Consider the following 15266-nt stretch of genomic DNA (forward strand, 5'->3'; position numbering starts at 1 on the left):
ACTGTGGCCATATATATTTGGCCATTTACTGTGTGATCAAAAACATGTTTTTAGCAGATTACTTTCTCACGCAAAGACAATAACCGGGAGTCATAATTATAAAATTCACAGAACTAAGTTATTAGAAAATAGAATACAGCTACAATATAACCCCGATTTAACGATGGTCAAAGGACTGGAAAAAGTTATCGTTAAATCAAGAATATCGTTAATTCGAGGAACATTGACATTCAATGCAGTCAAATCCGGACCAGGGAAATGTATCAATAAATTGAGGAAATCGTTAAATCGGGTATCGTTAAATCGAAGTTATACTGTATTTTACTTTACCCGCTTTATATATGATTGTTGAAGTAGTATTATTTTACTTCGACGTTTTATATCACTCTTTACCTCAGATCATACAATTTGCCAAATTGTTTGAAAATTAATTTTAACAAAGAAGTGAGAACATTTACAGGTGTCCCTCGTATAACACGGTTAATTCGTTCCGTGTAGTATCGAAACCGTGTTGTACGAGACTTTTTTAAAATTAACATTTTTACTTATTTTTAATACTAATTATGTATGTGCATGAAAAAAATCAGGTTAATACGTGTCGTGTTATATCGAAACCGTGTTATACGAGACTTAGAAATAATGTAAATCAATGGATGTGTACCGTGTTATATCGAAACCAAGTTTCATAAAAACAAAGTAAAAACATATTAGAGTTAACAGCCATTAACAGAATGTATTAAACAAAAATGAAATACCGTCTTTTTTAAATATAACATTCGATATATTATCAAAACCATGTCAAAACCATGAAGCCTTATCAAAACCATGAAGCATTAAAATGAAGTATAAATACTACCATGAAGTAAGTTTCGTACCGTGTAATATCGAAACCATGTTATAATAATCGCAAATTTGGTACCGTGTTGCATCGAAACCGTGTTGTAGAAGTACCGTGTTACATCGAAACCGTGTTGTAGAAGTACCGTGTTACATCAAAACCGTGTTGTAGAAGTACCGTGTTACATCGAAACCGTGTTGTAGAAGTACTGTGTTATAAGAGGGACGCCTGTATATAATTTCTGTTGCGTGACTTTTACATAGAAAAAGATGTAAAAACTGGTTTCCAAGCAAATATTTTTTAAATGTTTTTCCACGGGAAGATGAGACAAAAGTTAAATAAAATTTATATGTATTATTTTATGTTTTTTTTTTCCTCTGAAACTCAAGTCATCCATGACGATGTATTAAAAATCACAACAAAAATATTAATGAGTTGAGCAATAAATTAATACGATATCAAAGTCCTATTTTTCGCATGATTAAATTACGGAATTTCCAAAGCGACATTTGTCAAATATCAGTTTGCAAGGTTATCAGGATTGCTCTCTGAAACTGGAACGCACTTCCGTGCAATGTTAATTGTACTGAAGTAACATATGGGGACACCTGCTGAAATTTGATCCATTGAATTGTATCAGACGTCTGTAGCATACCAGTTTATTCATGTTACGTTTTTCTACCCATCATTCACTTCCTCTTCAATTCTTTCCAAAGATTCTTCTTTGCCAACTGATCTTACATTAACAGTTTTCTTGCAAATATTGGGAAGGGATGTCCCTTGGCTGCAACTGTTAGGCACAAGAGTTTCTTGATTACTTAATAAGTCGCTTTTCTCTTGAATTTGAGGGAACAAATAGGGAAAGTTTGAAGTAGGGGGGGTATGGTGTAAAATGAGTTAATTTCATCATGTATTTTATCCTTTACGTGTGCATAAATGTGGGCTCGGAGTTGAACTGATTTTGGGATAAAGGATTCGGAGTCGGGAGTGGAAGGATTTAAAATGCTAAGAGTTGAAGTCAGTCATATTTCCTTCGATTCTGTTACCTGTCATTGGTTGCGGAGTCAAAATCTTTAGTCGGACTGATGTTGAGGTAGAAGAGTCGGAGTCGAAAATAAATGCTCTACAGTTCCAAGAGCCGAAGTTGGTGATTTTCCATCCAACTCCGCTACCCTGCATCAATGTTTGTTAACAATACTACGAATCAAAAGCGCAAAACAACACAAATAAACCAATTTTTTTCCCCTTCTTGTATTTTTGAAACTAGTTCTGAAGGAGTTTCGTTGCTCCTATGTTTCTAACAGACTCAGTGTCTTTCAAGGAGATTATGTGAATGTCAAAAGAATAATTAAAGAATAATAAGAAAATTAACAAAGCATAAGTATGGTAATTCAATGACCTGGAAAAGGAAATTACTGGGTGGGCTCATGCCTTGCAGCACATATAAGTTATCGCCATTGATGATGTCCTTAAAATTATAGTAATTACTCAACTGATTTGCGAACTATTTTGATCAGATAATTCCCTTCAAACATTCACACTTTATTTTCTTTTTTTTTCCAATTTACTTTATTTACTCAATTCTGTGAAACGCATTCGATGCACATTAATTTCTTCCAAAGATGTATCTATTCATTTTCATTAAAAAAAATTTTGTAATTAGGGGTTCCTGCGACATTTAACTTAAAATTTGTTTTCAAATAGTTTTTTTTTTTTAGTAGAAACTTATCTTTTATTATTTTAGTAAAATACCAGGGGCTCACTTTATTTTAGTTAAATAATGTGGATATTTAACTAATTCTGTGAAACAGATTCGATGTTCATTAATTTGTTCTCAAAATGTATCTTAAAATCATTTCTTTTCTCACACTTATTGTAATTTAATTTCTAGGGTACTCAAATCAAATTTTGTTTTAAAATACATTTTGTAGTAGAAACTGAATTTTATTATTTTAGTAAAATATTTGTGTTTCATTTTATTTTATTTCAATAACGTAGCACAAGAGTCTCTTGTATTTTCATTAAAAAATAAGATGATAATCGCGACCGACTGATTAAAAAAATATATAAATCATGCTTAAATTAGAACATCAACCATCAGTTCTCATTAAAATATTCTTCCATAAGAAATGTGATACAAATTAGAAACAATAAGAAATTTTAAAGCATATAAGAGTAAGAATACCGGACGTTATTTTTTTTCCTTTTTTTTTTTTTTTTGTAAGTAATAAAATAAAGGAATGGGAGAAAGTAATGCCTGAAAAATTGCTCCTCAAGAAAACTCTTTAAAATGAAGAAATTCAGATCACGGTTCCTTTCTTAACGTTTAAAAACCGCCTAAACTATTAGGATTAAGTTCAATTATAAAAGTAATGGTGTTGTTTATGAATACATATTTTATATTGTATTATAAATTGTGTCATGACTTATGACATCACTTAAAATATAAACAAGAAATAATTTAGATATGTTAGGAAACTGATTTTTTTTTTTTTCATTTGAAAATTAATTCTTTGTCATTGCTATTACAGAACATCCACTAAAATTAGTACTCTGCGTTACTTCTTAGTCCGTAAAATAATACGGATCTTCATTGATTTTTTAAAGAAAAACATTTTTTTCTTCTCTTTTAGACCCTGCTGCGTATCTGGGATTGCTTTTTGCTGGAAGGACCTAAAGTTCTGTTTCGATTTTCCTTGGCAATTTTAAAAATGAATGAACGGGCTCTGCTTGCCAAACATGACACAGTATCCATCATGAGGCAACTAAAAGCTGCTGCTAAACTGTGTTTCGATGTCGATCATTTATTTCAAGTAAATACTCTTTTAACGTTAGTTTGTTTTGTTTTTCAAATTAATGTAATTATAGTTGGTTCCCGAATTTTGCATTACTTAAGTTTGTGTAAAAGCAATATTAATCGAATACATTGCAATAATATAATGAATTTGTAAACTTTATAAAGTGCCTTCTTGCAATTAAGTTTAGAATTCTTACCAAAAGTCTGCCACTAAATATCGAAATTTGTATGCAAATATACATAAGAGATAGTTTCAAAACCATTCTTCAAATTATGAAGTGTAACAATAATTGAAGTGTAACAATGATTATTTATATGAAATTATTTTTCTCATCTGTGATACCTTTGTAGGAATTTAAGTTGTAACGAGTACTTAAAAAATAATAAAATTTCCTGCTCAGTCACAGATGCCAGACCATTCCCGACTGGAAATATACGACACTTGCGTACGAGTTGTATTGTGTAAATATCATGTGAACCAGGTACCGTATACATTACAGTATAAGTAAAAAATGGTTACTTTCATAACTTCATAGTGATTGAGCGAGGTATAATTTAAGTTTTTTTATCGCGTTCTCCAATAATTTGCCGTCTTGCAAAATTTTGAGAAGTATTCAGCTGAAAATTATTCAAACTCTTGTCATTTAGCCGGGGTCTTACTCCCCTTGTGAACATTACTTTCTAACCTACAGGCATTCAAAAGGAAATTTCTGCTATAATAATTAATTGATTCCCGTGGAAATTTGTTAAAATGTGACAACACGATTTCAGTATCGACTCCAATATATTTTTCACGAAAGCGATTTCTTTCTAAGAAAGGCGACAGGAAAAATTATTTTCCAATCAGAGAACGATTCAATTGTGAAAACTACACGCACCTAATGGTAAGCTTAGTTTTTGTGATTCTAAACAAACTGAATTGCTTTTCACCTGATAGCAATGCAGTGTAAATGACTAGTTATGGGCACCCAACCAGTAATTGGCAGGTTGGTTTTGTATTAGTAGTCTAGTCATTTACCCTATTATCTACTGTATATTGTGTGCACTGTGCAGTCACTTTACATTTTAAAACGACAGATGCTATAGCGCACAGTTTTCATGATTGATTGCTACAGTTTTTTGACAGTGACAATAACCATTGTATTTCTTAGACTTCATTTGAAGTTCTCAAGCCTTTTACCAGACGGCAAGATATTGCAGCAAAACAGGCCTGCTACTATAAAACTTTAAAAGAACATGCCAAAAAAATGGACATGGAGAAGATAGCTCTGAAAGATAGAGAGAGAATGGTAAGTATTTTACCAAACTGCGTTATAAAACTCTGCTTGATGAATTCGTAAATTACTTACTGTAGCGTTATTGAAAATAAAATGTTGAAAATGCAGTAAAAATCACATTGGACTGCAAAGTCGTACCATTTTGTGGCTGTAAAATTATATTTTTCGCTCATGGGTTATTTTCTTGCACTCTTCGTAGCTCGGAAACAGGTAAGGGAACGTGGGGCTAAGTGAAATGGTTAAGATTACTGAGTTTTTTCCAAATGGACAAATTGGGAATTTGTTTTGAAAATTTCAGAACATAAAGAAAGAACATTGTATTTTATAATAAAACTTGCGTTGACACTATTATTTATTTTTAGCAGTAAATGTGAGTCTTCAAAAAAATGGAAAATTTTCCCTTTTTTACTTCTTTTTACAAAAAAGGAAGTATTGTATTCGCGAAAAAATTTTAACTCAAAATTCGGCCTTAATTTCCATTTTGCTCATCCCCGAATTAATGTTGAGTTTTTTTTTTTTTTTTTTTCAACCCGACCACACACGGATAAGTGCCTAAGAACGTATAAACACCCGAAATATAAATTTTGACATTCCCCGAGTTAATTACAACGACTTTTCTCGTGACGTCCGTATGTGCGGATGTGCGTATGTATGTCGCATAACTCAAGAACGGTATGTCTTAAAAAGTTGAAATTTGGTACGTAGACTCCTACTGGGTTCTAGTTGTGCACCTCCCCTTTTGATTGCATTCGAGTGTTTCCAAAGGGGTCTTTTGCCCCTTTTTTGGAGGAAATCATTCTTAATTTCGATGTATACTCAAGTGGTGTTATGATTTGGCGGACACTTGGCGATGCATCGCCAAGTTGCGTCGCCAAAGTGGCGACAAATTTGGCGATTTTTTTTTTAAATCTTGTTTCAGTTTGGCCACTCTTGGTGATATTAAGAGAGTAAACTATTGAATCACATTAAAATTGCCATTAGTGGGAAAATGACATTAAAATTGGAGTAAAAGGAAGTCATGTGATGCACACATCAGCTCGTTTTTTCATGGGACAAGTGAAAAATAAAATATTTTTCTAATGAAATATTTTCTATTCTATTATAAAACATATTTTTGATAGAAGAATCAGTAAATAAAAGGTTGAATGAATAAATGAAACAATATATATAAACGAATAATTAAATGAATAAATCAATTAATGTATAAAGAAAAGTTAATGAACGAGTAAAAGAATGAATGAAAAAGAAAATAAACGAATGAATGAATAAATAAGTGAATTAATAAATGAAGGAATGTAAATTAATTAATAAATGAAAACCTAAGTGATTTATTTTAAATGATTGAGTGAGTAAATGAAACGAACTATTTCACTTTGCCCCGTATGTACTTGACTGATTGTGCAATTTATTTAAAGTTCAAATAAGCTTAGTATTAACTAAATTACTACTGCATTGAATGTTAGGAGGTCTTAAGTAATATTTAAATTGTTAATAACAAGAACTTTATCATTTTATTGTAAAAAAATAATTTTTGACTTACAACAAAATATCACAATATGAGTATAATTTTTTTTTAATTGCCTGTATTACCAAATGCTTTAATCTTTTTTTCCTGATTTGACTGGACTATAGATGGTACTACATAGTTAAAATAATTCCAGATAGGTGGAGCTAAAAGCAAAGTAAATATTTCACCATTTCACTTTGCCCCATGTTCCCCTACAGTAAATTTCTCACCCAACTGTGCCTATAAACGTAGGAATTAATCGAGTCTACCGCTTTGAAGATTGTGGTATTTTGTACCAGCAATTTAGCCATTCGCCTAATATTCATAATTAATAGAAAAGAGACGTTTTTATCTAAAAGTTTTGATCAAGCATTCTTTATTTCTATACTATGCAAAACAAACGTACATTTCTAAATATTTATTTTTCTTCTCTTAAGGGCTATTTTCTCTTGCTGAGATAGAACTACGTCTGCTTTTATTGCACACATAAAAAAACTTTATGTTGTTAAAATGCTAAAAAAAATCTTATTTTCATCAATCTTAACTTGTCTTCAAGTTTCCTACTTTAGATTTAATGAAGCACTCATAGACATGAATAAAAAATGCCTTCGTGTTGTGATTAAATTGTGATTAATTGTGATGAATCGTGTTAAAGATGGCAGATTGCACGCATTCCTTTGCTAACAGCTGTTTTATTTTGCCAATATAAAACGAAATCGGTGAACGAAATGAAAAGTGCCTTGTGAGGCCAAGATCTAGCACGACATTTCTTATTAATAAGTTCTTTCCTAACTCCTTAATATAAGGACACAAAGAAGAATGAAATGCTGTGTAGTAGCCTGCATATTTTTCCTATTTTATCCAAAAGTTAAAACGCTGAGTATAATCAAATTACCAATAACTTAAAAGCTTGTGCGGTTTTCCCCTGAATGCAAAAACTAAGAAAAAAATTGTTTTGTGTATGTTAACATATTTGTGATTATGAATAACATTCAGAAGGTCAAAAAATGTTTGAACATTTATTGAGTATTTAACTTACTTTTTATTTTGGGTAAATATTTAATTGAAAAGTATTTTAAAAATTCAGTAATTTCTCAAATATTCTAATATTATGATTAAATTTTAAATAACAAATAAAGTTTTTTTTTGTAGATATGTAGTCTTAGAATTTAATGAATAGCTAAATATTAACCATGTAAATATAAGGTCCAATATTACGTGTTTAAGTAGCAAATTTGCGTTAGTATCAAGTATGCTCATTGTGTTTGTGCATTAATGATCTTGCTCTTTTAATGGTCATTTTTTCATTTACCTCCATGCTTATTTTCTCCTTTAAGCAGTACTTAGCGTCATTAACAGTCGTTTATTGTTCGTCTTATAATGTTTGCACACATTGACACCGACTTTTTTTTCTCTTCATTTCGCTAGATTATACCACTTCACATCTTATTCCTTAATTTTTTTAAAAGTAGAAAGATGCAAAGTAGTTACTTCAACTTCATAAAACAATGGTTAGAAACCTTTTTAGTTCTTAAAAAACCGCAGTATTTTAGTTAGAACTCAAGTGCAGAGAATAAATTAGACAAGTTTGCCAATCAAAATGTTAAGGGACATTGATAGTGAATTGCAATCAGATGTTTCAAGCACTTCTTCTGAGAAACCAAAGAATTTATATGCATCTGATAATGTAGAAATAAGTAAGCAAATTGGGCATGCTAATCAGAGAAATTATAGATTTATTAAAGAAATTATAGATTTATAGATTTATTATAGAAAAAAATAAAGTAAAAATTCACTTTTTAAAAGTTCACTCGCACTCTGAAGAAAGTGGCTCCGATTGAAAGGACATAAATTTTATCAACTACGAGGCGGATTAGGTAGGGGAAAGAGTGGTACATGTGAACATGAGGCACATATGAACATGGTATGTTTTACTAAGTTGACTTCAAGCAAAAAATCTTTAAAATTTCTCAGGTAGTGGCTGTACCAGTCCTACCTCTTGGCCATACTTTTAGAGCAATAAACCATTTTTCGTTCTATGGTGACAACTTTGTTGTTTTAGCAGGTGCTGTATGCACTTTTGTCGCTATCTTCTTCACGTGAAAGCACATTTAAACAAACAAATAAACTAAATTTAACAATTGCGAACCATTATATGAACATTCAAGTAAATATTTGACAGTGTTTATTTTTTAAAATTTAGTTAAAAATTTTTATTTTCGCTAGTTAGTTCTAACGTAATGATGGAGCACTTGTGAACACAACATTTAGGGGCACATGGTAATAGTTATCATACCCCTTCCGTAGCATTAATATTAGTGTAGAGTAATATAAACGTTAAAAATAGTGTGCATATCAATAATTAATATTTTTCCATAATCAGTTTCTAAATTTATTGTTATTAAATATGTATTTATTTATTTTTATTTTTTATGTAATTCGTTTTTTATTACTAAATAATTGATCAATAATTTAGTGTTACATAATACTTACAGGAAATAAAGAGACAAAATATGTTCATTTAAATAAAAACGAAGTTCAAAATCATTTTAAAATATATTATCCCACTCTTTATGATGCTTAAAAGCAATATATACAATAAGAATAATTTTTTCATAATAAAATATATTTTGCTCTATGAAGTCTTATTAGTTTTTTTCCTGGTTATCCGGTGATCAGAACATGGTAGGAAACTATAAAATTTGTCAGTGGGCAGAGTTATATATTTGGAAAAAAATATTTTCCTAATGACACAATTACTGTACAATTTAAACTGACACAGTTTGGCTTACAAACCCTTCAATGTAATTTTTATATAATCGTACGTTTATATTTCAAATTAAGAAATATTTTTTTGAAATACATTGTTTATGCTGCATTTTTAATCGTGTTCATATGTGCTTCAGACTTCTTCACATCTGCGCCTCTATAGGAGCGCTTATGAACAATTGAAGACATTTTTTTAAAAATACCGTAAAGTAAAGAAATATATTTTTTAAAATATTAAAAAATTCCATGACACAAAGAAAAGACTATTCAATCTGGCCACATTTTTGCTCAAAGATTTTGATAATATTTTCTGAAAAACAAAGAATTGGGAAAAAAATTTCATTTGTTCTTTCCTTCCCTTACATATATTATCACCAAAAACAATCTTTCTCGAAGTAAGTTCATTGAAGCTGTAGTAGAAACTCATTAAACCCTTTGCCACATCCACTCTGTCTGTTCATTAATCATCGTTACAATATCAATGTTTAACATTCATTATTTGTCAATTTATTTTTCTTAAATTGATATATCAAAGACAAATAAAAATATTTCAGTTATTTTAGCAAAGTAACACTGATTTTTTTTTTTTAACCACGAGAAAAAAATTGATTCAATGAGGTAAATGCACTCATGTAAAAGTATTACCGATGCTCGTTTCTGGAAGTTGAAAATGCAATGAAATTTTCATTGTGAAGTTTCAAACAACATCGATCCTATCAATATGAAACGTAGAAACAATATGTCAACTTCCCTTTTTCATCGTTTCACTGCATGCAGAACAGAGTCCCGAAATTCTTTCAGAAGCTTTTTAGGCAGCCTATTCAGCAAACTGACTTCTCTTTCAACATTTCTGTTCCCATTTCCATCGGAATTGAATTACCTTAGCTGAAATATGACTTGAAAGCTTTTTCAAAAGGAAAGTACTGCATTTGATTTTCCCCAAAATAGACTGTGAGAGGGGGGAAATGCTTTCCTTTCTCTCAGATAAACTTACAAGTTATACATAAATTAGACAGTATATAAAAGTGACTAATTGACAGTCTACCACTAAACTATTGAAAACTAATTGACATTATACCACACTCATTGCTAGTATAAATCTGACACAATATTTCGAATTAGGCAATCAGAGTTGAATTTTACCCCACCTGTAAAAAGTAAGTAAAAGCCAACTTTCAAGTTCAATCTTTTCAAGTTCATTCTTTTAAGTTCATTGACAGCGATTAATAAATCTCTATTTTTTAGCTAAAATATCGGTCTCAAAATTGTATCTTTTTAGATTAAAAACATTTATCTCTTCAGATAAAACTAGCATTGGTTGGGAGCTTACTTCCATTTTTGAAATGGATAGTTTCAGGACTGTACCTAGAATTAAGTTAAATCCCATTTGGAAAACCATAGAAGGTATTAAAGTGTCAAGGTCTGCCTGGATCTAGCAATATAAATGGTATTTCGTATTGATCTTTTATGGTAACATATGTATTGTAGAATCAGCAATCAAAATTTTGGTGGACTGGCAAATCGTTGTCAGAGTTGTATTTCTGAAGTTGAAAACCATTCCCCTTGTAAAATCAACGGATTATCAACTACGATTTTAACGTAACTTCGTGTTTTGAACTTCGTACTAGACGTTCAATTAAACAATACAGCCTGAGTAAAAACTTTAAGGCCAGTATAATTTTCTTTAAAAAAAGGAAAATGAAATTAAAGGGATTTTAATATTATTGTATTATTAATTATTAACGTTCATTGGTAAGAAATAACGTGACAGACAGGATTTGTAAAGCATGCAATAACCAAAAAAGCAGTGGTTTATTCAAAGTTAGTATTTCAGCTTGAGTAAAAACTTTTAAGGCTACTAGTATTTTAAAAAAACTGCTAATACTTATACTGTAATAAATGTCACCTCAGTTAACAAGATTGTGGAAACCCTTCAACTTGCAGTTTTGTGATTAATTTCTTCAAAGTTTTTGTCCTACTTGTGACGATATCGTAAGATAAAAAGTTAACTGTTCAAGAAAGAGGGCAAATTGAAGCTTTTTCTTCAACAAGTATAAGGAGGCGTACTGTTGCGAAAAAATAGGAAGATCGAAGACTGAAGTCAACATTTCTGCTTGATTTAAACAAAATTAGGGTAAAAAGAAAACCTGGGAAAACTTAAAGCTTTGTCCTCGCGTCATGGAAGAAGAGTTTGGAAATTATTACATTACCTGAAAAGTACTCAACCAAGAAACTTATTCAGACGATAGGTTTAAATGTTTGTCAAAAACGATATATAACACAATTAGAAGGTGTGGAAATTTTATTAATGCTGCAAAATTGCTTTAACTTCATTTATTGAAAATGCACAATATAGAGCGTTTCAACTTTAGCTAGGAAAACATGACCTGGGATAACCAACAAATACAAATAATTTTTTTCTAACGAAAAGAAGTGGAGTTCGATGGACCAAACGGACGGAAGTACTATTGGCATGATTTACGAAAAGAAAAAGAAATATTCTACAAGCGCCAATTAGATGGAGGCTCTGTCAAAACTTGAGAGTGCTTTGCTTACAATGGTGTGTGCTCAGTTGCGTTTGTTTCAGGTAAAATGGACTCACCAGCATATCAAAATATCCTCCCAAGTCATCTTTTACCAAATGCTGAATTTATTGCTGGAGAAAATTGAAAATATCAGCAAAACATTGCATCTATTCATCCGAGTAACAGTGCAAAAAATAGGCTCCAAGTAAACAATGTTGAAACTTTGAAATGACCAACTAAGTCTCCAGATAGAGAACTTATTGGGTGACTTAGCAAAAAGAGTTTATGCAAAGGAAAGACATTTTACTTTATCAATAGAGCTGAAATCTACCATCGATGATGAATGGTAAAAAATACATCCCGAATTTTGTCAAAACTAGTTTCATACATGAAAACAAGAATATTTGAAGTAATTTGAAGGAATGGCTCCCACACAAGCTTAGAAATATTTGAATTTTTGGCCTCATATGCTTTTTTCTATGTTGGTCTTAAAGATTTTACTCAGGTTCAAATATTGATCTGTAATATTTTCTGATAATGAAACACTTACCATTAATTTTTTTTTGTCTTTTTTACTTGTATTTAAGGTAAATAATTATCACTCATATGATTTTTTGATCGTAAGATTAGGTTGTTTCCAATTTCTCAAAAAAGTGCACTGGACTTAAAGTTTTTACTCAGACTGTACTCCATTAATCATATTAGACTATATGAGGATTGATTGCATAAATAAACTACAGCTGGTGTTTTTTTACTGTATAATTCGCTTCAAATTGTTTTAATCAGAATTGGGTTTCAATTTCTTTAAAATGAAAAATAAAATTTAAAAAAAAAAAAAAAAAAAAACAATTTCCCCTGTTTTTACTGAAATCTCGAAATGAGTTGCATTCAACTTTAAAACTCAAATATGTCTTTGAGTGTAAAAATATTTTTAAAACTGTAAAATCATTCCTAGTGTTGTACTCGCATTTTATCTCATTATGATCGCAAAATGGTTTTTCTTGTTAAAGTAATGCAATCCAATAGTAATGCAAGCAAGAATTGGGTCAGTAGTTTGTGATCATCTTGCAAACGTTATTTTGAAAATGATGTGCAGATGTATTTTCATGATGATGCAGCAAATGCTGATAAATATTTAAACATTTTCATCGAATTCCAGCGTTAACAACATACTTCAAAATCGAGTTTAATATTCAAATCGAGCTTAATGTGCCAGCAGTAACATCTGCGGATGCTAGAAATACATTCTTTCAAGAATACCGCCACCAAATATTTACCAAACTTGAGTTTTTGTATACAGTATTATTTATTATGTTAATGCATCTCTGTCACCAATAGTTAATTTTCTTGCATTTAAGTTTATGAAGTGTTTCAACGGAGCAAATTCAAAATGCATTTCGTTACACATTCAGAGTACTGAAGCATTTTTTCTAATTAAAATGCTCCAAACGTGTACCGGGAAATAACAGTGTAATGTACTATATTGATTTTTCTTAAGCTTGAATAAGATCGTATTAGGAAATGTTGTTATTGCATTAGTCATATTTATCATTTTTCCGTATTTTTCCAGTTATCAGAAATAGAAAACCCAAGCATCAATCAACTAGTCATTGAATGTGCTGCTGTATACGACAAAGGTACTACTTAATAACGTTTATCATTTGCATGATAGTGTCACTTAATCAATAAGTATGTTATACTTCATCATATTTTTGTGTAATATTTTTAAAACCTTTTGACACACGAATTATGTATGCTGGACTCTGCGGGTCGATGATATAGTACCAATGATGGTAATAACCTAAGCAGAACATTTAAGGATACTTTCTTCCAGGAAAGTTTCTATTGACTCAAAAGTGTTCTCAAAATTCTTAATTCAAAATTGAAAACAACAATTGAACGCTTTTTGAGCAATAAAATAAGTGAGCTTTTGGAATGTGTTCTAAAACTCACTCATCATTAGCTACTAGTTTTCAGTAGGTTGGGGAAGACTATATTGGACCACTGCTTAAATTGGACCGGGGTCTTAAAATCTAGCGTAGAGTTATGTGCTACACTCTCCCGGTGGAAATACAAAGATTTGTGTCTGAAACCTTTGAGGATGAAGTTTCGTCACATTTCGATCTGCATAGCTTGAGTAACGATGTGATTTGTGTTGAAAACGTCTTCGATCTTATTATGAGAACTTGTCTCTAGTAGAATAATACTAATATTTGTAAACGGAGAAAATTGCTTTAATATTATTATAAAGAGTATTTAATGGGGATTACAGCAATGTATTTACATGCACGATTGGGAAACTTGTTGACAAGGTATAAATAAAAGAATAAAAAATGGCGTGTTTTCCTTTATTGGACCGAAAAAAATTTCCTGAATCGGACCGGTGCACAGTGGGGCGAAAACGCCAAAAAGCGCTTAAAAGTGTTTTTAAACCTCTCTCGCTTGTTTATTTACACAGGCATGTTATAATGGATTTTTCTCGATTTGCTTGGGCTCAGGGATCCAAAGTTCGCAGGTTTACGCAGCTAATTCTTTTTCAGGGTCTTTCTACAGACCATTTATGACTAATTAATATTAATTTCTAAGAGGACATTTTTTTGTAGAGTGTTTTGAAAAAAATAACCTTGAATTCCGAAGTTTTTGGTGCTGATCAAAACCGATTTTTGGTTTGAAAATTCGATTAATCATTTTTTTCGTCCCATTACTATCGTTGGACACGAGAGAAATTAAATATACCCGCCTTTAATAGGAAAAAAAACATTGACAGCTTAAAAGCAATTTTTGTAAATTCCCGCACTCATGGTTTTTCGACTTTCTAAAGGCTCTTTTCAGCTTTGTAGTGGACGAAAGGCTCAAAAATTCCAGTTCTGATTGCCTACGTGGTAGGCCTGTGCAAATTTATTAATCCTCAATTGGTTTAGTATAGGAAAAAAACATTTATAAGCGTTTTTTGGCGTTTTCACCCCACTGTGCGGTGGTCCAGTTTAAGAATTTGTAATTAAGCAAGCCTTTTTACTTATCACGTTATAAAATAAGTGATTAGTGTAACTCAATAATGTACTTAGGATTATTTTGAGCATATTTTATAATTTTAACACTAATTCAGGAAATTCATTTTGACTTTTTGTTTTTTTCAAGCACACTTGCTAGATGCTGCCACCTATAAAACTAGGTGTTTATCCAATAAGCTTGAATTTCAGTTTTGTTAAATATAGTTTATCAATTTGACTGAAATTTGTGCTTGTTCGCGTTACTTCTGTTGACTGGTTACTTTATAATATTTCAAGGACCGGTAGTCCTGTTTAAGAACATGAAATTCAAACAAACTTTTTAATTAATTTATAGAAAATAATTTAGTGGGGGCATTGAAATGCACATTTAGGATTATTTTAAATATAAATCAAGGCTTATTAAAGCATTCACACTGGTTTTTATTAAATAATTTGCTTAGAGGCTTCAATCTCATAAAATAGATTTTTCTTGCTTCCTTTCTTCTTAGCCAGAAGCTTCAATTTCAGTTTTGTCAGATAAAATTCCTTGTTTTTTGTTTTTT

At 30.8% G+C, this 15266-nt stretch overlaps 1 protein-coding gene across 1 annotated transcript in view; it reads left to right on the forward strand.

Moving 5' to 3' along the window:
* The window catches only part of LOC129231535 (uncharacterized), a 242663-nt gene that overhangs the window by 190124 nt on the left and 37273 nt on the right, over positions 1–15266 (forward strand). The window contains exons 13-15 of the mRNA XM_054865877.1: positions 3472–3651; positions 4787–4924; positions 13284–13350. Coding sequence (XP_054721852.1) covers positions 3472–3651; positions 4787–4924; positions 13284–13350 — 385 coding nt within the window. The remainder of the gene's footprint in view (positions 1–3471; positions 3652–4786; positions 4925–13283; positions 13351–15266) is intronic.

Source organism: Uloborus diversus, chromosome 10 (assembly GCF_026930045.1).
Source record: "Uloborus diversus isolate 005 chromosome 10, Udiv.v.3.1, whole genome shotgun sequence".
NCBI classification, from domain to species: Eukaryota; Metazoa; Arthropoda; class Arachnida; order Araneae; family Uloboridae; genus Uloborus; species Uloborus diversus.